We start from the raw sequence: 25586 nt of genomic DNA on the forward strand, positions 1-25586 counted from the left end.
TGTCTCATTATGTCTAATACTGCTAAACTTAAATTCCATATATTCTGTCTTTATTCTACTAAGCCTACAACTTTTCCCTTCTAATGTTTCCCACAAAGATTCTAGTTTACCATTTACTTTTTTACGTGTTTATTTACCAAAACAATATCATCTGCAAACAACATACACCACAGTACTGTGTCTTGAAGGTGTGCAGTGAGTTCGTCTATAATTAGTGTAAAAAGATAGAGGCTTAAAGTTAATCCTTGAAGTAACCCTATCTTTATTGGAAATGCTTCAATTACTCCGACTGAAGTCTTTACTCTAATCTATCTTTATTGGAAATGCTTCAATTACTACGACAAAAGTCTTTAGTCTAAGCATTACATCCTCGTACATATCTTTAATTAATTCAATATATGTTACGCTAACACCTCTCTTTTATAGAATTCTACATATAATTTCTCTTAAGATTTTATCATAAGCTTTTTCTAAGTTAATGAATATCATGTGTAGATCTTGTTTTTGCTCTCGATATTTTTCAATTAATTGTCTAAGAAAATGCATAGCTTCTATTGTTGACCTTCTCGACATGGTCTCCTTTCTTAATCTTTTTTTCTATTACTTTTTTCTAAAGTTTTATGATATGACTCATTAGTTTAATACCCCTATAGTTTGCACAATTTTATACGTCTCCCTTATTCTTATATAAGGGAACTAGAATGTTTATCATCCATTGATCGGATATTTTTTTCATTTTCAATATCATGTTAAATAATTTTATAGGTCATTCAATACCTTGTTTCCCTAGACACTTCCATACTTCTATGGAAATATCATCTGGTCCAGTGGTTTTTCCATTGTACATCTCATTTAAAGGTTGTTCTACTTCTGAAATTTGAATTCTACGATAAAAATTTAAATTTCTATACTCATTTGATCTACTTAAATTACCTAAGTTAAATTGGTCACCTAAATCTTTAATAAAAAGTCGATGAAAGTACCTCTTCTACTTCTCTTTATTTCTCTATCATTTACTAGTACTCTATTACATTCATCTTTAAACATTTTATTTGGATAAGATCTCTTGTCTTCCTTTCTCTCACTTTAGCTATTCTATAAATGTCTCTTTTCCTTTCTTTTGTATCTAATCTTTGATACAATTGTTCCAAAGTTTCATTTTTTGCTACATTTACTACTTTCTTAGCTTCTTTCTTGGCTATTGTAATTTTTTTAAAATTTTCCTCGTTCTTACAAATATATAATTGCTTATAAGCTATTCGTTTTTTCTTTACTTTCTAATTCCACCACCAAGATTCCTTACTTAGTGATGCATATCCCTTTGACTCATCGAGTACACTCTTAGCTACTATTTTCAACTTTGATATCATTTTATCCCATGTCGTATTAGAATCACCGTAAATTTTACCTAATGCTTGTACTCCTACCTTCTCCTTAAATATATTTTGTTTCCCATCCTTATACTTCCACCACTTAATTCTAGGAGTTGTATATATATTTTCTTTCTATTGATACTATGTTTGAGACATATATCCAACACTACTAACTTATATTGGGTAGTTAAGTTTTCTCCAAGGATGACCTTGCAATATTTACAAATCTTTCTATCCTTCTTCCTAACCATAAGAAAGTCAATTTGCGATTTATATTATTCCAACTTTGAACGTGACTAAGTATTCTTCTCTTTTCTTAAAAAACGTATTAACTAATATAAGGTCATATGTAATCGCAAAATCTAATATAGTTTTCCCTTTCTCATTTCTTGTTCCAAACTCATGACCCTATGTACCCTCTCATATTCCTCATTTTTTACTCTGACATGCTCATTTAAATCACCTCCTATTAAAATTATTTCATTAAGCGGAATATTTTGTAATATTTCATCTAAGTCGTCCCAAAACCTTGATTTGGTAGCTTCATCTAATCCTACTTGCGGTGCATATATGCTAATTATGTTCATAGGTTCTTTCGCCACTATTATCTTGAGGTCTATAATTCTATCCCCTTTTCTAGCTACTCCTCTAACTTCATCCTTTAACGAACTATCTACAAAAACACCCACTCCATTTCTTGCTTTACTCTTTCCTGAGTACCATAACTTAAAACCCGAGTTCTCTATCAATTTTGCCTTCTCGCCTACCCATTGTCTCTTGTATACACAAAATATTAATTCTTCTCCAAATCATCATATCTACTACCTCCATTGATTTATCAGTGAGGGTTCCTATGTTCTATGTTCCAAATCTTAGATTATTAATTTTTCTATCATATTTATTCTTATCCAACCTATAGTGTGAGAACTCTTATCTATTTAACACTACACCCAAGTTCTCATGAAGATGTAGCAGTCCTTGTTGATACGTTACAGTCCGACCCTGCAATGCAAACTCTTGCATATTTAGCACTACACCTAAGTTCTGGAGTTATAGCGGTCTTTGTCGAGACATTACAGTCGGACACTGCAACGCGTTCCTTCCAAGGAACAACCTAGCATTAGCACAATAGTTTAATGGATCCATTCATTGAATATTTGTCATTGCATATTGAGACTGGCCATGACTAGTTTGTCACTGGCAGAGTTTATCAAATTAAAAGATAACAAACCAAAATAGTGTAATTACCCAACTTAAAATTGAATTTGAAATTCAATGTTTGAATCATATTCATAATCTGCATCAAGTGTGTTAGGCTTGTGCTTAGAGTATCACATTTAGTTCTTATAGAAAATATTGAAACATAAAGATCAGTGAGATAACAGTCCATCTTTACTCATTAAACATCTTATAAATTGACAATTTCCAAAATTGTCATTTGAGATTAAAGAAGAATCAATCATCCATGTAAAATCAACTGACTAGTTCTAGGTAACTATGAGTTTCATTAACACAAGATAGACTAGACTTGGAATATAGGACTATCACTTTGACTGTTACTTGAAATTTGCTGCTGTTGATTGGTACACAAGAAAAATGGAAAGTGCTTCAATTCTCTTTTCACTCCTGAAAATTGACTAACCTTGTACCATGTGAAGGAGGATGAAACTGAATCAAACTCCAAGTCTTTCCAATCTACATTCTCTTGATTCTCAGGGGAATATATCTCTGTATGCTCCCCCATCAGTCCTACCTATTTTTCAAGGTGAAAAACACTTACAGTTACTCTATAGCATCAAAGAATCAGGAAATCTGTAAGAAACTGGACAGCATGGCCAATGCTCTACAACTGTGAATACAAACAAAGAGAGCATGAACATTAGCATTGAAATTCATGCCTTTGATTTAAGTCCATATAACCAGAAAGAAAAACATTAAAATGGTATGAAGCCCAAACTGAAATTAGCAAGCTAAGACACCCAATCTTATAGACTATTGATTTGGTACCGATACAAGCCAAAAATAGAATACTGTTAGTGCCATCGCTACATAGGCATGCCAATATGATGGGGAAAACAGATATAAAATTAAATTGTTATCAAGCTAAAGAATGAGAACATGCCTCCTTGAAAAAATACCGCCTATATGTTTTCTAGTTCCTCCACAATCATCACAACAAAAACTTCTCTCTCCATGAAAGAATAGTAGCTACAGGATAAAAGTTCTAAACTTAACCAAGATAAAATATTCAAAATAAGCAGTCAGAGGAGATTAATTCATGTGGCAAAAATAGACACCAATAATCAATGCTAAAGCCAAAATCCAAAAATATAGAGATTCTTTAACATAAATCAATGGTTATATTCAGATGGCGTACAAACCAAGAGTGAATACACCATCTCGTTTTCCTAATAGTGAAAAATTAAATAACTAGCATAAACAAATAAAGCATACCTGATATGTCCACAAAAAATTAGAAAGGTTGACATCCCCATTTTTGAAACCGCTGAGTTTCATTTCTCCTCTAAATCCTGCTCCATCTTTCTCCAGGAAAGCACCATAATTCTACATTACAACAAAAAAAAAATAGTGTTGGTTGGTGTAGCTTCTCCTTTATACAGAAGGTGGCATTTAAGTAACTGAATTGATTTAAGCCATCATGTCAACTAGCAGATTAATATAAATCTGATGGTCAAAAGTAAAGAACCTGTATATCCAAGGGCTGGTTTAAATTGACATTGAGAAGTTGACAAATAGAATTACAACTGATAAATAGTGATGTGGCTTATGTACAACAGAAAAACTGACTGTCAAAACAATTCTTTTTATGTTATTCTTCAGTTGAGCGAATAATAAACTTACCCGTCAAAAGATAACAGTTTAGCAGTCTACCACAAAAATTAAACCACAATCCCATAATAGATTGTATTCAGGTTAGAATTAAACCAGTCTGAGCTAAAGAGGCAAAAATTCTTTGTAAGCAAATGATGAAAAGTGTCACCCTACCACAATCCCATAAAACACAAAGATTATACATAGGGCAGGTGGGCCATTTGATCTAGCATCAAGCATTAATCCAAAACTTCTATATGGTGAATGGTTCGATCTAGCATTGGGTGGTAATATTATGAATATTTTGTATTGTTGAATTTTATTTATCATATGCTAGCGACAAATAACAAACTGCACAAACCATTATGCTGCACAACCATATGTATGTTGAGGGACTCGCTGGACAGCCCAACTTAGTAACTCAACTTAATTGACCTCCACCTAATTGATTGAGACTTTCTTAAGGATGAGAAGACACCAGCAAAGCTGACATATCCAGATTGGAACAGCTAAGCAGGTTTCAATTACTATAAGGAGGGTTGACTTCTGGAAAACACGAATACAAACAAAAGCATGAAGTTTCTTTAGAACTTTCAATTTCTGCAAATTTTTTTTTTTGGGTAATCCAGGATTCCAGGTCTTATGATCCAACTAATCCTAGAGGTGACCGGCCCGACGACTAAGTAAATCCGGAAGTGCAAGTGGCAGTCCACACGATGGCCCAACGGTCCCAGTGGTTCAATCGTGAAAGGCGAATTTCTTACGCTCCTTGGGTTCTGAACCTGGGTGCATGAGAAGCCCAAGGTGTGCTTACCACTACACCATAGCCTGAGGGGGGTGAATTTCTCCATTCTTGATTCATGTTTTTTATTGGTAATAATCATTAAATCTGTCATGTCAAGGGAAAAAATTTATTCGTGTTCTTACAAAAATGAGTCCTCAAATGAAGTGACTTTTTAGCCTGTCAAACAAAATAAACATACTAGAACAAAACAGTTGAGGTGATCTACATAACAAAAAGAATATGGAAAAGATATTCTATCTTCTACTTATTTGTGTTATGGACCATATAAAATCATATAGGAACCATTAGTTCATATAGAAAATGGTATAAACAGATTAAAAATAGAGAAACAAATAGTACCTGCAAGCCAACAGTCTCAGACAATAAAACTAAATCATTTGATCCTTCAACCAGATGAATAGGCTGCTCTACTGGAATCCAATTACCAACTTTACTGGCTTAAATTTCACAGAATGTTAGATGAAAGAAAGGCAGCAAAAGAATATATTCTGGAATGTAAATTTAAAGTAATAAGAGCATCCACAGTCGTGGATACCCTCAAGGAGCTCCTTCAATGCCACGTTAACGCCACGTCAAAAATAAAAACCTCTCCATTTCTCTCCACTATAAAAAAAACCTCTCAACAACTTTTTCATTGGGGTCCCACGTTTAATTTCTTCTTAACCTACCTACTATGTGTACATTATTTTTTAAATAACAAATATAAAAAAATAATTTAAAAAAAAAAAAGACAACGACGGAGCAGCTTCGCATTGAGGGAGCTGCTCCGTCGCTTGAGGGAGGAACCTCCCTCGTCACCAGTGGGAGATGCATGTGTAATTACAAACTATGCTGACTAACTAATCGCCTAGAATGGCAACCAATTTGTTAGAGATGTCAAAAATAGTTGGCGAAAATCTAACCTACTATGATATCCAATAGATACCTGAAAGACGGCCATTCACAAACACTTGAACCATATCACGTGTTTTGTTAATTGTAAGTATTGGAAGTATGTCCTCTTTCTCCCAAAATGCAAGATCTTCCTCGGTGATGTTTAATCTGGATAAAAATTATTAGATCAACAATGAATGAGACTAAAACTCAAGATTATATATTTGAAATAACTAACTAAATTGGATTTGTCAATTTGATTACTTAAACTGGCACACCAGCAATGCTTAAATCACATAATTGCATTCTAGATAGTAGATGAAACTCTAAAAGTCCAGAGTTCCAAGTATTACTTTAAAAATGTATTGGAGAGACACTGGTACTGACAAATTGCCATTAACCCATGCAGGCTGGTCCCAACACCGAGATATTTGAGCTATATACTTGTACTATCTACAATCTTTTAAAAAAATATGAATAGCCTACAAATGGTACATAGCAAAATCTATCATTGAACAGCTGTGGCAACACGCGAGGTAACATTTAACAGTCAGCAAGAATTTACCTCCATGTAAAACAAAGGTCAGCAATGTGTCAAAAGGGCCAAAGAGAAAAAATTAAAGCATGACTTGTTATTAGCTTTGATAGAAGTTCATATGGACTGGTATTTATTGGTCCAACCAAGGAATGGTCAGAAACTATAACACAATAGTGGATGCTATTCATGTTTGCCATAGTTTCCTTCAGACAGTATAATTTCAAGAAATAATAATACTATTAAATCCAAAAAAAAAAATCAAAATCAATATCATATTGTTATCCAATACATTGAACAAAGATTCACTCCAGGAATCTATCAACGCTCAACTCCAAAAGAAATATATTTCTAACCTACGAGTCTACGACAGTTCTATCTAGAAGTTGGCGGGTTTTAAATCCACAGAAACCTACAACTAAAAGACCTCAGATGGAAAAATCACCTCACCCCTAATGAGTTACAAAGCTTGAAGAGAAAAAATTACCTCACCACTAATGAATAACAAAGCAAGAAAAAAAATATTACAAACCTAGAAAGTACAAGAACAGATCATTGCGGGCCATATCTTCATTTCACCAGCTAAACAAATTCTACTAAAAAAGTTCCTGAATTCCACATAAGCAAGCACGCATAGAATATAAAAATGCTCTGTTTGTGATATACCTGGTAGAGTACCATAAATAATCAGAGATGTCCTTCGTAACATTCAAATGCTCAAATATGCCTTGAGCTGTGAAACTGTTATTGCCCCATGTGCCAATTGGCTCTTGAAAGGTCCCCCACTTATTTGAAAAAAGAGTGTTTTCGTTATATGGCACTACATGTCCATGTTTAGTTGCATTTGAATAGCTAGGAGAAGCAGATTTGATAGTTTTGATTGAAGTTTGACTAGTCACCTGGAAAGCATATTTAAAATAAACAAATTTAAGTAAAAAAAACATAAACAATAGATACCATTCCAAATAACTGAGTAGCAAGTAACAGTAGGTACAATTCGGCTTATTGGCTTAGTGAGGAAAACTGAAATCAAAATGAAATATTTCTGTTTGGAAATTTCCAGTTTAGTTTTAAAACCATTTTGAAGTTTTCAGTATGGTTTTGGTTTGGTTCAGGTCAAAATTGTTAAATGAAAAATCAATTAAAAACTAGTTTCCAAACAATAATCCTATTAAAGTTAATAATAAAAATTATTATAATTTAAGGTTAAAAGAAGTCATAATACTTAATATGCTAAGTTATCTATATTTACATGTAAATGCTATAAAAATTTTAATGGTTCTGTTAAATTTTAACAATTTGTACAAATTCAAACGTAATTTTACCATGTATCCAAATTGAAACTGAACCAATAAACTAACAAATTGAATTTTTCAATTTGGATCAGTTAAGTTTATCAGGTTCCGATTATCAATGCCCATCCCTAGTAGAAAGTAGCTTTCATCCATGTCAAGCATCATCAATCTAAACTAAGATACAATTAACTTTATCAACTTCATTTACAACAATTGGTAACTCCGCCCATGACGAACCAGTCATGGCCGGTTCCAAGCTTGGATAAAAGAGGAGGGTTGGGTTAGGTTATCTGCCGACATTAAAACTATGACAAATGGTCAATGAATAAATCTATTAAACTATTGTGTGAATGCTAGGTTGTTCCCCGGAAGGAACGCGTTGCAGGATCTGATTGTAACATCTCGGCAAGAACCGTTACATCTCCAGAACTCGGGTGTAGTGCTAAATATGCAAGAGTTCGCTTTGTAGGATCCGACTGTAACGTATTGGCAAGGATCACCACATCTCCATGAGAATTTGGGTATAGTGTTAAATAGGCAAGAGTTTTCACACCATACGTTGAATAAGAACATATATGATAGGAAAATTAATAATCTAAGATTCGGAACATGGAACATAGGAACCCTCACTGGTAAATCAATGAAGGTAGTAGATATGATGCTTAAGAGAAAAATTAGTATTTTGTGTATACAAGAGACAAAATGGGTAGGCAAGAAGGCAAAACTGATAGAGAACTCGGGTTTTAAGTTATGGTACACAGGAAAGAGTAAAGCAAGAAATAGAGTGAGTATTGTTGTAGATAGTCCGTTAAAGGATGAAGTTGTAGGAGTAATTAGAAAAGGGGATAGAATTATAACCCTTAAAATAATAGTAGCGAAATAAACTATGAACATAATTAGTGTATATGCACTGCAAGTAGGATTAGATGAAGCTACCAGATCAAGGTTTTGAGACGAATTAGATGAAATATTACAAAATACTCTGCCAAATGAAATGGACATGTCAGTGAAAAATGAGTAATATGAGAGGGTACATAAGGTCATGGGTTTGGAACGAGAAATGAGAAAGGAAAAGCTATATTAGATTTTGCGATAGCATATGACCTTATATTAGCTAATATATTTTTTTTTAAAAAAAAAGAAGAAAACTTAGTCACGTTCAAAAGTAGGAATAATAAATCGTAAATTGACTTTCTTATGGTTATAAAGAACGATAAAAAGATTTATAAAGATTGCAAGATCATCCCGGAGAAAATTTAACTACCCAACATAGGTTAGTAGTGTTGGACATACGCCTTAAACATAGTATCAATAGAAAGAACATATATATATATACGACTCCTAGAATTAAGTGGTGGAAGTTAAAGGATGAGAATCAAAATATATTTAAGGAGAAAGCAGGAGTACAAGCATTAGGTGAAATATACAGTGATTCTAATGCTACATGGGATAAGATGGTATCAAAGTTGAAATAATAGCTAAGAGTGTACTCGGTGAGTCAAAGGGACATACACCACTAAGTCAGGAATCTTGGTGGTGGAATGAGAAAGTACAAGAGAAAGTGAAGGAAAAACGAATAGCTTATAGAATCATATATTTGTAAGAACGAGGAAAACTTAAAAAAATATATAATAGCCAAGAAAGAAGCTAAGAGAGTAGTGAATGAAGCAAAAGAATGAAACTTTGGAACGATTATATCAAAAATTGGATACAAAAGAAGGGAAGAGACATTTATAGAATAGCTAAAGTAAGAGAAAGGAAGACAAGAGATCTTATCCAAATAAAATGTATTAAAAATAAATGTAATAAAGTACTAGTAAACGATGGAAAAATAAAAGAGAAGTGGAAAAAGTATTTTCATCAACTTTTTAATGAAGGTTTAGATGACTAACTTAGGTAATTTAAGTAGGTCAAATGAGTATAGAAATTTAAATTTTTATCATAGAATTCAAATTTCAGAAGTAGAACAAGCTTTAAATGAGATACATAATGGAAAAACCGTTAGACCAGAAGATATTTTGATAGGGGCATGGAAGTGCCTAGGGAAACAAGGCATTGAATGGTTCACAAAATTATTTAATATGATCTTGAAAATGAAAAAAATGTCTGATTAATGGAGGGCAAGTATTCTAGTTTCCTTATATAAGAATAAGGGAGACGTACAAAATTGTGCAAACTATAGGGGTATTAAACTAATAAATCATACCATGAAATTTTGAAAAAAAAGTAATAAAAAAATTAAGGAAGGAGACCACAATAATCAAAAATCAATTTGGGTTCATGCATGGAAAGTCAACAATATAAGCAATACATTTTTTTAGACAACTAATTACAAAATATCAAGAGAAAAATAAGATCTACATATAGTATTCATTGACTTAGAAAAAGCTTATGATAGAGTTCAAGAGAAATTATATAAAAAATTCTAGAAAAGAGAAGTGTTAGTGTAACATATATTGAACTAATTAAGGATATATATATGAGGATATAACGACTAGAGTAAAGACTTGAGGCGGAGTAATTGAAGCATTTTTAATAAACATAGGGTTACATCAAGGATTAACTCTAAGTCTCTATCTTTTTATACTAATTATGGACGAACTTGTTAGAGTGTATACTAAAAGCTTAGCTTTTGTAAACATTTATTTTTGAAATAAAAGAATCACATTGGTCAAATTTCTATATTTATTTGTTGAATATAATTGTTCAATTAATTTATAAAGTAGATAACATGGTGTGTGGTGTCACACTCTTTATAAATTATAACATTGCTCACGACTAAGATGGAAAGGAACAAACCATTGGTATAGTCGTAGTGTAATTAGGTATTAGTTTATCTTGACTAATAAATTACACTAGTATACTACAACAGTTTTAGGTAGTTCTTTTATACTGACTTAATAAAAGAACTAGACCTTAGTTATTATGGAAGTGTGTACTCTTAATCCTAATATAATAACAAGCACATATATTTAGTATTTATTTCTTTAACTTATCAAAGGGTGAGATTTAGCTTGATAAATCAATAGGCCCGATAAGTTGGGAAATGATATTACTTATAGTGTGTGTTGATTATAGAAACCGTGTCCTAGGTTGAGAATGTCCCCAGAGGAGCTCATTGTCGTGTTAAACCCTGCGGTGGGCTTAGTCAGACGCATGAGGTTGAGTGGCTACGAGCTAGATATTAATGGTTGCCAGCTTACTTAATTGGGCGTTCGTTATCTTAAACACGGGAGACTAACACACTCATGATAAGAAGGAGCCCATAATGTAATTTGGGATTGGTGCAACAATATCTCTAGTGGAATGAGTTATTGTTGATGAACTTCGAGTTGTGTGTTCGGGCGAACACGGGATACTCAAGCTCGTCGGAAGGCCAATAGGTCCCTGTCGTAGCCTCATTGGTGCCTTATAAACCACTCATTAAAGCCCTTCGGTGTCGAAAGGAGACGTTGCTTGGTGACGGCAATGGCATATCTCTTAAGAGGTGACCCTCTTGGCAGTAACCAAGCAGTAGGCGGCAAATAAATTCAAATAGGAGGGGTGTTTTGAATTTTTAAAATCTTCTCTTTGTAGAAAACTATAAGTTTTAAAAGAGAGATTTTAATTTTAAATCCTTATTTAAATTAGGTCACATGGTTTAATAGAGAGTTTTAAAAGTTTTAAAACTTTCCTTTTTTAACCATCCTCATGGTTTTGGAAAAAAAGGAAGAGAAGTTTTAAAAATTAAAATTTTCTATTCATGTTAAAAAAGGAAATTTTTGAAGAGAAGTTTTAAATTTTAAAACATGGTTTTAATTTTTAAAACTTTCCTTTTTTAACATCCACTTTAGAAAAGAGAGCTTGTAAAATTTTATAAGAGGATTTCTTCTTGTAAAATTTTATAAAAAAAATATTTCCTTCCTCTTTAAGGGGGTCGGCCACTCTTGCTTGGTGCTCAAGCAAGGGGCCCGGCCAAATAAAAAAATAAAATCATCATCCAATGATTTGGTGATTGATTCAATCAAGAGGAAAGAAAAGGAAAAATAAAAAGGAAAAAGGAAAAACAAGAGGAAGATTTTAATTTTTGTAAAAATTCTTCCCTTATTTGCCTTGGGCAAGTAATATAAAAGAAGGGGTGAGGAGGCCTCATGAGAGACAACTCTTATTCTCTTGCTTGGAGGTTCTCTTGGTGTGGCCGGCCCTCTCTCTTCTCCCTTTCCCTTTACTCTCTTTTCTTTTGTGGTGGTGGTGGCCGAAAATTAGAAGAAGGAGAAGAAGGCTTTGGGTGGTGTTCATCTTGAAGGATCGTCGCCCACACGACGTCCAAGGCGAGGCGAGGAATACGGCAGAAGATCTCGAGGTCATTAGCTTGCAAAGAAAAGGTATAATTAGCAATTGTTTTCCGCATCATGCTAGTTATTTTTCTTTGTATGAATTCCAAACACAAGAGACATTAGATCTAGTTTTTCGAATTAGTAATTCGTGTTTGTGTTTTTCTTTGTTTTTCGAATTTGTGATTCGATTGTTCTTTTTGATTAAACCTAGAGTTATTTAAGGAAATTAAATATTAGCTTTCCTTAAAAGGCTTTGTCTAGGTGGTGGTGGATGCTCCCATACCCAAGAAGGCCATGTGCCTCGTCATGCAGTGTTGGAAGTCAATTTTGGAAATTAATATTTAATTAAATTTATAACGTAGGTGAGTTTGGATCAATAGTGTTAAGTTCCGCTTGCGATCCAAGTCTAAACCATTAAGAACAGATAAGTTAAATTTGGAATCAATAATGTTAAGTTCCGTTTGCGATTCCTAATTTAACTTCTAAAGAACACAATAGGTTATTTAGGAAAGGTTCGACATTTGTACAAAATTTTTGTACAGTGGAACCGGTACGATCTTCCTAGGACTAACCAACAGAACTCACTACACACATTCAAGACACAGTACCGTAGTGCATGTTATTTATAGATGATATTATTTTGGTAGATGAAACACGTGGAGTAAATGCTAAACTAAAATCTTGGCGGGAAACACAAGAAGGGAAAGGTTTTAGGCTTAGTAGAATAAAGACAGAATATATAGAATTTAAGTTTAGCAATATTAGACATAATGAGACAATTGTTAAGATAGGAGATGACGAGTTGCTCGGAACCTAGAGAGCTTTGAATATTTAGGATCATTTTGCAATGATGGAGGAATTGAGAAAGATGTCTTACATAAAATAAAAGTAGGATGGTTGAAATGGAGGAGAGCATTGGATGTTGACCATAAAGTACCTCTAAAATTTAAAGAAAAATTCTACAAAACCACAATTAGACCTACTATGTTATATGTAGCTGGGCTATGACTCGAGCACATGACCAGAAGATAAGAGTTATAGAGATGAGGGTGTTAAGGTGAATATGTGTCAGGTTTAAAATTTCGACCCGTACCGAGGTTTCGGTCCTAGACCGGAATGATATGGTTTCGGTACCGTATCGTGCTGTGCCTATATAGTTTCAGTATTTTTTAAATATAAAATATATTAATTAAAAAATAAAATATTTAACATAAATATTTTAAAAATAAACAATATAAAAAATAATCTTTAAAAAAGGGAAAAGATATGAAAATAGATAAATTAAAAATTTTATTATAATTTTTAAATTAAAATAAATGGAATATAAAAGTAATTAGATAATTTTATTAGGGTTTAATAAAGCCTCTTTATTTTATCTCCATCATAGCTAGGAGTTGAATGAAATAACTAACCTAAGTTTAATTTTAAAAAATTTGAAATCCCACACCACTCACAAGCTCACGTGACTTCAACGTGACCCCTCAGCCATGGTCACGAGCATCACGTGACTCCTCCGACGCGTCCGCGATGGTCGTGCGACCCCTCTGCAGCGACCGCAGGGTCATGCGACGCCTCCGCAGCGACAGCTGAAGGGTTATGCGACCCCTTCGCTGTTGTTGCGAGGCCGAGCAACCCCTCCACTGTAGCCACAGGATCGTGCAACACATCACAGCTGACATGGGTCTAGTGCCGGGGTCATGTCGGGGTCGTGCAGGTGTCGGTAGCCGAGCGAAACGAGATGTTTCGCCAGTTTCGATCGTCTCGGCACGACACTTTAAACAATGGATATGTGGACATACGAGGATGGACAGAATAAGAAATGAGAACATTAGAGAGAAAGTCGGAGTTGCATATATTGAGCGAAAACTCCGAGAGACACGTTTAAGATGGTACAGACATGTATTAGACGACCAATAAATGCTCCAATTAGGCGATGTGAAACTATGACAAACATACATATTAAACGAGGAATAGGAAGACCAAAAAAGACTTGGTTAATAGTAATAAAATAAGATAAAATTTATTTAAGTATAGATGATGATATAATAGGAGATAAAGTTCAATGGCTTAAAAGGATCCATATAGCCGACCCCACCTAGTGGGATAAGGCTTGGTTATTGTTGTTATATTTACAATAATTGGTCATCTAAGTTGCATATGCTTTGGCAGGTGACCAAACCACCTTTTTCTTTAATGGAGATCATTTCAATTACCTATTACAAGGTGATCCATGTTCTATAGAATGGAAAATAGAAATGAAGTCCCCACGAAATGGACAGATGGTCATTGCATGGGGCGTTGCCACCAAGAGGTCTATAGGTCAATTCCTGACGGCAAAATGCTTGCCAGGTTCTGCCCAACCCCATGCAGGTCACGGTTGAAAAGGCAAAAAAAAAAAACCACCCGTGATTTACCTCTACAAATGACTATGAGATCGGTTGTGTGGGGGCACCCAGGGTAAGCGTATGACCTTTTGCAACTGAGAATAGAAATGAAGCACCACTGCACATGTAACTTCTATCATATTTTTGTATCTTAACCATAATAACAGCAATTTTAGTTTAGTTTTAATTGGGCTATCTCAAATGAGCATAATAGCCATATCTTTGATAGGTTTCATCAAGCTCAAACCTGGTTTTGCATGATTAGTTGCCAAATTGGAGGGATAAGAAAGCACCATGAGAATAGTGTGTGTTTTGCATCTGCCTCTGAGCCCCCTACCACCCATCTCAAAATGCATTGACATATTGTGATAAATTTTACTTATGATATCACTATATCAAGAGATCTCCCCCTCCATTTTCCTACAAAAGGAAGGTGTGAATATGACTGAATGAGCTTGGGCATAAAAAGGCATATTCGAGTAATGATCCCTACAGTCCATTATAAGTTTAGCAGTAACTTCCATCTTATACATTTCAAATATGTATATTTAACTACTATCTGATCAAGCTCTAAAATAACAAAGCCGCTGGCTAATATGATACCAAGAAATAATGCTTTTACACTTCTTTTTGTTACTGTCATCCAATCATAAAAGAACATGTCCAAGTTTCCAACCAAACATGAGCACACCACTGCAAAGTATGAAAACCAGTTTATGTTGGTCTAGGTCTAGCAACAACTGTGAAAACAAGGTGTTCGGACTTCTACCAAAAAAGGCATATTAATGGTTGTCCCTTAAATCCCAACTTAAACATCGAGGCTTTAGGATTGGACCTCAAAATTACTATAGATTTACACCTAACAAAGTTTACAGTAAGTCCAAACACTATCACCAAAATGTTCTTTCTGAGATTATTACCATTGCATCCTTTTGTGCCAATAAATTTCCAATATGGCCTTTGACTAATAACTACTGTCCAACTACTGATGACAATATAATAAAAACAACCAAACATTATCCCACTAAGTAGAGCTGGATATATAGATCCTTCTACGTCATTGAGCTTTATCCCCTACTATATTATCATCTATATTTAAATAAATTTTATCTAGTTTTATTATTGCTAATCAAGTCTTTTTTTGATTTTTCTCTTCTTCATTTGATGTGCATATTTGTCACCAAAATGTTCTTTCCGAAATTATTGCCATTGCATCCTTTTGGGCCAATAAATTTTCAATCTGGCTACTGTCCAACTATTGATGACAACAAATAGTATAATTTGATTTTAAAAAAGGAAAAAGGAGATAAACTTATTCAAAGAAGTTCATATCAATATGGAAATCTGACCTTCGCAGTGTTGAAAGCAGTGTGTATGCAATTAGGCAAAATGCTCACAGACCAGGGCGGAAGAGTATAAGTTCCACCAAAAATGTTCACAGTAACTGTTTTTTGTTCATTGATATTTGCAAGAAAAGCTGAGCAAATGCTCACATTCTCTGAGACACTTTTGCTTGTGTCTACAAATTCACTAGCATATATATGTGCCTGTCAATACAAAAAAGAGAAATTTTAACTTGAGCCAAAATAAAAATCAGCATACTGAACAATGATATCATGCTAAATCTGCCTTATGAAAATTTATTCAATATAACCATCTAAGATACTGAAGATTAATCACAATGTTGCCACAAGTGTCACCAACATCTACTGATTTTTTTGGTGATACAGAAAGTCTAAAACCAGAAACAAACATGTATTACGCCTCTAAAGACTTTCAGGACACTGCCACAGTTCTTCCAGTTCCATGATAAGAGTCATCAATAAAATACCAATGCTTTTAGGAAATCTCTCAAGTTGGTGAGTTTACTAAAAAGAAAAGCATGGCTTGTTTCCATAAGCAATTGCAATTTTTGCTCTGATGTTCACAAGACTGACAACATTAAGATTCTGAGAATAAAATGAGAAAATTGCTATATGCTTGTCATCTTGTATGCAATTGGAATTAACAAATGCATATATACAAATTTTATTACCTTAATGAAATTAATCATCCATTTTTGAACCATCCTTTTTTCACATCGACCTGTTTAACAATACTCATAAAAAAAAAGGTAGATCCCTACCTTAAAGGCCCCCCGTGCCGACAACACGGATATGGAGGGAGGTAAATGTAGGTACACAAGCATTAGGTGCATGGTGGGTAAACCCCAGGTCATCAGTTCCTGATAACGCCAGAGATATTATACGCCCACCATCTGTGCTACGCCCTGGGGGCAACAATACCCATAAAGAATATACATTATGTATACTAAATAACAAGGTGGAATACTCTTACTGAAGTCTGAAGTGCTTCTGTTTATAATGTGAATACTATTCATAAGAACATTATAGTATTTTCACAAATAGGAGAAAACGTTGTTTCTAGAATCTGAGGATACCTGAGCATAACAGATTAAGCTATTATAAATTGGGTTTCGGTTCTATTAGTTGGTTCCTCTCTCATCTTGAAGAGACATTAGGCACATATTACACATTGAACCTAGGTGTTTTGATGGTATATCATATTGAAAAGATAAGGGAAAGGAAAAATATATGTATAAGCAATTTTTCATCAACAACAAAATTATTCAGCAGTATGTTAGTAATTAACACTTTAACAGCATACTTCTTGCATTGGACCCAGTTTAACATATTGTGGTCCATCATCAACAGCAACAAGAGCTGGTTCACAAAGCTTAATAGCTGCATGTAGATCCTTCAAATGTCCCCACTTAGGTTGGGTTAAAAGGCCTGATGAATTCAGGAACTATTAGTGAACACTATGTTACCATAATTGAAACAATTTGGGATAATAAAGTTTACAATTCAGTCAATAGTTTATATGTTAGTATCACATATTTCACATACCATATTCATCTATTGGAGCATCATAATCATAACTAGTTGTTTGCAAGGGACCACCAGCTGTCCGGCCAAAATTCGTTCCACCAAAAAACTGGCATCATTTGAATGTCAAACGATATATTTGAAAAGTCACTTTTTTAAGTTGGTAATTAGAATAGTACTAGTTAACACATTCATAGAAGAGTTAAATTTGCAGGCATTCATCCATCAAGAACTTGAGGACAACTCAGATAACAATACCACAATATTATGGTACAGCAATTATTTCCAGCTTATCTGTAGAATTAAAAGGATTGGAGAGACAAACTTTGTCATCAAATCAGAGAAAATTTGGTAAAACAACTAAAGAAACTATATAAATTATACAACAAACTGAACAAATTATAGTCCAAATTAAGTAGATCAGCTGAAGAAATATCTTTTTTCAGCAAAGCTCTGCAAAGGCGATCTGATGAAAAATTCAGTCTACTCTAGTTTTTATATATATCTAGGTTTGTTAGTTTAAGACATCTGATTTTCTTAGGTTTTTTACTTATTTTACACGGTTATGCAGCATAAATCATTAGAAAGTGCTAGAAAAGTAGTAAAGAGATTAGAAAAAAAAAAAGTTGGAAAGACAACGTGCACAAAACATAATCTTAAGCTCAAGTTGTGTGGTTAGACTTTTGGCCCAACAAGATTAAATGTGTGCACAATCGATATATATACACAGTACACACAACACTGAACATGTGTTCATCAAGACGTTTTTCACCAATAAGGCACATAGAAGATAGGACCCAGAAAGAGTAAACATTCAAACCAATGAATCACTTTAAACAAATAGCTTATATCAAGCTATAGAAATATTTTAATTTGGAGATTTACTTTACCATGTAATAGTTATGATAGCTTCCTCCCCTTTGAAAGAAACGAGCAACTGCAAATGCATTGTCTTGAACAGGTCTATGAGGCACCCTTCCACCCCAAGAAGCAAACCTGACATGTGCAAGATTCATCCAGTGAAACTTGTAATACCAACAAATTTATTCACGGAACATACCACTTGTATTATATTCAGTAAAGTATTACTAGAGTATAAAGCGAAATTAGATTATGAGGGGAAAATGTTCCAACTATTTCATGGTGGTCATATTTACAGAGAAAAGAAACAAGTTAGCAATAAAGCAGCACTAATAGGCGCCATCATACCATCCATTCCAGTCCTCTGTCCAAAGTGCTGGTTTACTATAAGAATTTGGCCTAAAACCATCACAATAAAATGCATTGCAGGAATCAATCTGCCAAGTTTAAATCAATTTCAAAGTGAGCTACAAAGCTAAAGTCAGAATACATATTAGGAAACCCCATTCATTACATAAAGAAAAATAGAAGTAATAAGACCCATCTCAACTAGCTTTCTCAAAGAGATTATCAAAATAGATAATAAAGAAAGAACTTTTGTGAGATCCTTACGATGGTTTCAGGAGCATCAGTTTGCCTGCACATTACCCATGGCACACCTGCGCCGAGGCTAAGAGCCATATCAGCAGCCCATTTAACATAGTCCTTGCCACCTTGACCAAAATGGCCTTCAATGTTTCCATATTCATTCTCAATCTGTTGAATGCTTTCAAGGTTAATTAAGATAATATACTAAACTAGAACCAAGAAAGATTATAGAAAGCTACAGAAGAATAAAGTTACCAATATAACTTTCTGTTTACCACAGATCTATCTGACTGAGTGTGAATATAAGAACACATTTACTCACTTATTTCAAACAAAAATTCCAACAAAACTACAGGACAGTGTAATAATTGCATACCCAAAAAATCATTTCAAAGATAAGGGTTCTGATGACTTAGGTGGTGATGTGACAAAACCACTTGACCACATATCATTTAGCTAGGTAGGTGATCCCACGGGTCATCCGAGTTGGTAAGTGGTAGCATGCTTGCCACATGAGGTCGCGGGGTCGAACCGCAGGGTTGTCGGGGCGTAAACCCCTGGACCCTGTGCACCTCACCCCACCACCACTTGCCCGCTCGGCTGCCGTGATTTACCTCCCTCGTGATTGCCTGGGTCGGGTGCGGCGGGGGCGTTGGGGGCGAGCGATTTCGCCTTTTGCCGCATTTAACTAGGTAGGTCAATTTATAGATACTGATTGTATAGCAATACAAGAAAAAATTCCTAAGGATAAATTTGGCAAACACATTCAATGCTAGTCCCAACAACGTCAACATCTCTAAATAACTGTGGCTGACAGCTTGTTATTGCATAAGAGGCAAATGTAAAAAATTACTGTAGCAAGCATTTATGTTTGTACTTTCCTCTCACAATGAAGAAAATATATAGTAGGCTGAATTTCAAATGCTTCAATTATATACATAGTGCTGCAGTTGTACGAACAAGAAAATGTCAAGTAAATCTTGACCAAACCCATAATCAAACCAATTCAGCCATTATTAAAACTAACAGTTGGACACTAAAAGTCTATCAATTTTTTCAGGTTTTGTAGCATTTCTTGTATTGATGATTTGACCAAAAAGCATTTGCATAAGGTAAAACAAACAACAAAATTAGTAGCAAATCTCCAATTTTATTAAAAATTAGATAATCGAATTTTTTACTTTTAATTCTTTCAACAAGACTGTGAGTTCTCATACAACCTGCAATAAAATGATCGGACCACCTTGCCATGAAAATAACATTTCCTGCTTCATCAGATCAACAATCTTTTTGACAAACCTTTGCATTTCGTCCTGTAAAATACCAAGTATTATCAAAGATGTACTTGCATAACAGCAAAGACAATACCAAACCAGTTCCAGCCATCAAATCCTGATGTGACAATCAATATCTCATGTTTCCTGGGGAAAGAAAAAAAGACCAAATCCAAGATTTTTTTTTTCCTTAACAAATGAACTAGAAATATTTTTTCCTTAACAAATGAGCCAGAAAAAGATTCTTTTTCCAATTTAAAGAAACCATAAAAGCAAACTATATTCACTTTCCTAAGTGTTTGTGGTGAGTTACTAAAATGGATAAAAGTTCCACCAAGAGAAACCACTTTATTGTTTAAGATAGCCTTTGTTGATTAGAAACATTAATAGGACTTATTTACCATAATGGCATCAAATTAGCACTTTGGATCACGGTAGGATACAGAAATCACTGGGACAAAAGTACAATTTAAAAAGTCTAAGGGGCCAGGATGTATCTTTATAGGTGAGCCGATGCACATCAATAAAATGGACTGCTACATAGTGATCTAGTGTTTTAATTCATTTAAATTCAGGCATCAAAAACATCAGCTTAACTTACTGTCAACATAAAGAAGCAGACATAGATAGGGATTTAGTTATCTACTGTTGAGTTAGTATACGAAAGACAAATCCACATGCATCAAAAAGGAGAGGAGTGTAAAGGGTCTAGTTTTTGTACAATTAGATATGGCCAACAAAACAAATATGTCCATCAATTCAAGATGCTTAAAAAATTCCCTTGAGCTTTAGAACAATAGTAACTTAGAGATTAGTCAAAAGTCTCAAAACAAATAAATAAATAATATACAAGAATAAAAATGAAACTATTCATCTAGCATGGTCTCCTAATTTTCTCTAAAGGGATGTCAAAGATCAAAAAGTTTATTCCATTCAGAATATAATTGTTGAGCATGATACATCATGTGTTAAAATAAATAAAAAATAAACAAATATATGTTCCCAATTAAATGAAATAGAAAATTGTAAGGGGAGTTTTAGAACAAATCCAAAGTAAAATGCATGCCACACCAGAAAGCATGATACCTCAAAAGGTTTATTTTTTGTTCGAAATATGATGCCAGGAATGTCCCTCAACCAAACAGGGAAACCCCTAGAGAAAAACATAAGCAAAAAAGTGTTAGCAACAGCATCAAAAAAGAAAGGTTGTTTTCATCATTCACACCTTGTTCAATTGTATGGCAACAAACTTCACACTATGCCAGTCCTGTTATGGCCAGCCCTTGAATAAGGATATTAACTTGAGTATAATTTTAAAGGTTTTCATTCCTAATCCTCTTAAAGAGAAGACTACTTTGTACAGAATTACAGTAATGAAGTTGAAGTTATAATCAAGAGTGTGTTGCAATCAAGTGAAACGTGTCGTAGCATGTTACTACTTGGCCATTTTTATTGGAAGTATATGAAATATGGATATTTCACAACTATCCTCTCTCCAACCTACGCATCAACCTGCTGTATTTACAATAGTAAAGCCAAGAGCAACAAGAGTGAAAATTACCAGGATAGATTGTATAGTTTATTTGACTATTTTCTAATTGGCAAATACAAACCAACTTCATTTTTATTTGTTTCTTTAGATGAATACTGAACCGAGTTTAGAGACAAAAAAAACTTACACTAATTCTTTGGAAATGATTTTTTTTTTTACTGTCTAATTGAAATAGAAGAGAAACATAAGTGAAATAGATATTAACACCATGTCACCATCTAAAAATATTCAGATGGAAAATGTCACGCAAGAAATATTAGATCTTAAAAATACAGACCCAAAATTCCACTCAGCACAAACATAAGGGCCAATTCGGAGATGAAGGAATAATCCTTGTGAACCAATGAACTTTGCAAACTTTACGAGATCATATCTTCCTTGAAAATTATACTGCTAAGAAAGGACCAGAAGTGAGATGAATAAATAGGATGATCCTCCAATGAAGAGAAGCAAACCTGTACCATTGCAATAGTAGCACAATTACCTGACCTCTGACTGGTTCATGCCCATTCCAGAATACATATGTTTGTATAACATCAGCACCACCTTCTTTGCTCTTAGCTATCAACCCAGGCCACATCTACCAGGTTCACAATTATAAAATCCAAAATGAGATAGATACAGCTATATAGGCAACTATTACTAGAATGCATCTGGAAATGCACTAAGAAAGGTAATAAAGTGAAGAAAAGTAAACATTGCAACTGCTATATTGACACTCTGCCGCAAACTGCTTTGGGATGACGATACAAACCACGCTTTTTGATGAAAATGCAGATAATAAAACATGCCAACATACTCAGAAGACTATTCAACAACTAAAACCAAGCATATTTTGCAATGATAAAAACACATAAATCTGTCGATCTAGATTCAAATTAAAGGAAATAATATTAGTTGAGACATATTTGACATTCTACCTAAGCACTTGGTTATATTATGCGATCAATAATACATCGTCTCAGATATTTGATCTCCAACTTATGGCAAGCACTTGTTGGTAGTACAACTCCATGTATGCCTGGCCTAATGTACTGCATGATAAAAAAAAAATTACAGAACTTTTTTTTTTTTTTTTTTGCAATATCGAAACATTCGTCGAGCCAATTTAACCGGATATTCACTCCGTATAGCAGGAAAATTCAACCGAAAACAAGGGGGCATACATCAGGCGTCGCTCGGGGGTAATGGATCCCAGCGGATATGAGCATGCGACGGTTTCCTCCGATTATGATGGCCCGGTGGTCGTAGCTGACATTGAAGGGTTCGAAGAAGACGGCCGCCGTCGCCGCCGCCCACAACGTCGCCGCAACGAAAGCGGCGACGAAGGGAACCCCGTGGTCGATCGGAAACCCCAGCATCTCCCTCCTCGGTGGTTCCTCTTCAGATCATACCCCACTCCGCCACGAAATCGATCGGAAGAGAGATGAGAAGGAGACTATGGATTGTTTGAGGGGGGGAAATTGGGCGGATAATATATAGGAGTTGCGACTACCGAGTGAGCAAAGGAAGTGCATTTTGGTAAATGAGTTCAAATGGTGTGAGTTTGGGATCAACGCATCCAGTACACGTCACGTTGCTCGATGGTCGGTTCGTTGACGTCTAAGAAACCGGTTATATATTTTTTTCCGCCCGAACCTGTCGCACCTAAGGCTACTAAAATTTATAATGTAATATAATCTAATTAATATTATATTAGTATGTTTAATGAACGGTAATTTATCAGGAAAGAGATGTATTTAGATTTTTAATGTTATTTTATTATTTATTAAAAGACGTATTTTTTTCTCATTCTATACTAGATAAATTTGACTATTTTTTTTATTTTATTCTCTCTTCTCTTTCCTTCTATGCATACAATATATCTTCTCTTTTCTCTCCTCTTTATTCTTTCCTCTTTTTTACATGTAGATTCTTCTAAAAACATTTTAACACCCTTGAGAAGTCAAAATAAGCAATGGATAGCACCATTTAACTCCTTGTAATCCAGAAATCTATAGAAATTGAAATGTGTGCAATCGGAGTTCTCTAGGTCCATCAGTGGATTTCAACCGAAACCCACTAATGGATTTCGACCGAAACCCACTAATGGATCTAGAGAACTCTGATTGCACACATTTCAGTTTCTGCTGATTTCTGAGGTTGTAAGAAGTTCAAATATGATATCCATTATTTATTTTGACTTCTCAGAGATGTTAAAATAAAATAAGGAAACAACATCAAAATTCTCTATGTTGGGTCTGATATGTATAATATCAGACCCAATATAGAGATTTTTAGCGATTCTTTCTTATTATATTTTAATAACCTCAAAAAATTAAAATAAATAATTAATAGCATATTTGAACTCCTTGCAACTCTAGAAATCAACATGAATTGAAATGGATATAATATGAGATCTCTAAGTCCATAAGTGGATTTTGACTAAAACTCACTAATGAACCTAAGAAGCTTTGATTGCATCCATTTCAATTTATGTGGATTGCTGGGGTTGCAAGAAGTTTGAATATGTTATCCATTGTTTATTTTGACTTCTCGGGAGTGTTAAAATATAATAAGAAAGAATCGTCAAATTTTCCATGATGGACCTGATATGGAATCATATTAGGTCCAACGAGGGACTGATATGGAACTTAAAAAGGCTCCTGAGAAGCTGATTCTTCTAAAGACATTTTAACACCCCTGAGAAACCAAAATAAGCAATAGATAGCACCGTTTAACTTCTTACAACTCCAGAAATTCACATGAACTGAAAATGTGTGCAATCGGACTAAAACTCACTGATGAACCTAGAGAGTTCCAATTGTACCTATTTCAGTTCCTATGAATTTCTTGGGTTGCAAGAAGTTCGAATATACTATCCATTATTATTTCGGCTTTGTAAATATGTTAAAATGTAATAAAGAATAATCGTCAAAATTATCCATGTTGGGCTTAATATGATTCCATATCATGTCCACCGTGGAGAATTTTAGTGATTCTTTCTTATTATATTTTAACACCCCTAAGAAATTGAAATAAACAATGGATAACATATTTGAACAACTTGTAACCCCAAAAATCCACACGAACTGAAATGGGTGCAATCGGAGCTCTTTTAGTTTCATCAGTGGGTTATGACAAGGAGTTTAAATATGTTATCCATTATTTATTTCGACTTCTCGAGGGTGTTAAAATGTAATAAAAAGAATCGCCAAAAATCTCTATGTCGAGCCTAATATATATCATATCAAGCCCAACGTGGGTTTGATATCATTCCATATCAAGCCCACGTTGGGCCTGATATGATTCCATATAAGGTCCGTGTTGGGCCTGATATTATTCCATATTAAGCCCAATGTAGAAAATTTTGGTTATTTTTTTATTATATTTTAACACCTCTAAGGAGTCAAAAATAAACAATGGATAGTATATTTGAACTTCTTACAACCCCAGAAATCCACAGGAGCTTAAATAGGTACAATCGGAGCTCTCTAGGTCCATTAGTGGATTTTGGTCGAAGCACATTTATGGACCTAAAGACCTCCAATTGCATCCATTTCAGTTCCTGTGAATTTATGGGATTGTAAGAAGTTAAATGGTGCTGCTATCTATTGTTTATTTTGGCTTCTCAGGGGTGTTAAAATGTCTTTAGAAGAATCAACTTCTCAGGAGGCTTTTTAAGTTCATGTTATCATGCATGCATGCATATATAGGAAGAGCACTGTAAAGAGAGGAAAGAGAAGAGATGTTGTATGCATAGGAGGAAAAGAGAAGAGAGAGAAATGACAGAGAAAATAAAAAAAATAGTCAAATTTGTCAAGAGAATAAAATAGGAAAGGCACTGTAAAAAGGTGCGATATTTGATAAATAACAAAGTAACTTGCGCTTTTTGGTAAATTTGAAAACCTAAATACGTCTTTGGTAAATTGTCGTTTAATGAAAGAGTTGTGTATGTATGTATTTTTTTTATTATAAGATTCTTTTATTTTGTGTCTATTATGTTTTTATATGAAATGTAATTTATATTA

General features: G+C 34.1%; 1 protein-coding gene across 1 annotated transcript; it reads right to left on the minus strand.

Annotated features, from left to right (window-relative positions):
• Positions 1-2895: 2895 nt before the first annotated feature.
• LOC121986958 (beta-galactosidase 15-like) lies at positions 2896-23090 on the minus strand. Its single transcript, XM_042540880.1, has 17 exons — positions 22743-23090; positions 22061-22156; positions 21854-21969; positions 21111-21177; positions 19971-20063; positions 18775-18918; positions 18511-18599; positions 18192-18297; positions 17323-17410; positions 17081-17205; positions 15763-15960; positions 7085-7317; positions 5936-6051; positions 5350-5447; positions 3828-3938; positions 3016-3126; positions 2896-2946 (listed from the first exon to the last, which is right to left on the minus strand). The coding sequence occupies exons 1-17, from the start codon at positions 22935-22937 to the stop codon at positions 2896-2898; spliced, it is 2037 nt and encodes a 678-aa protein (XP_042396814.1). The 5' UTR covers positions 22938-23090.
• Positions 23091-25586: the final 2496 nt, after the last annotated feature.

The sequence above is a fragment of the Zingiber officinale genome, chromosome 5B, assembly GCF_018446385.1.
Source record: "Zingiber officinale cultivar Zhangliang chromosome 5B, Zo_v1.1, whole genome shotgun sequence".
Lineage (NCBI taxonomy): Eukaryota > Viridiplantae > Streptophyta > Magnoliopsida > Zingiberales > Zingiberaceae > Zingiber > Zingiber officinale.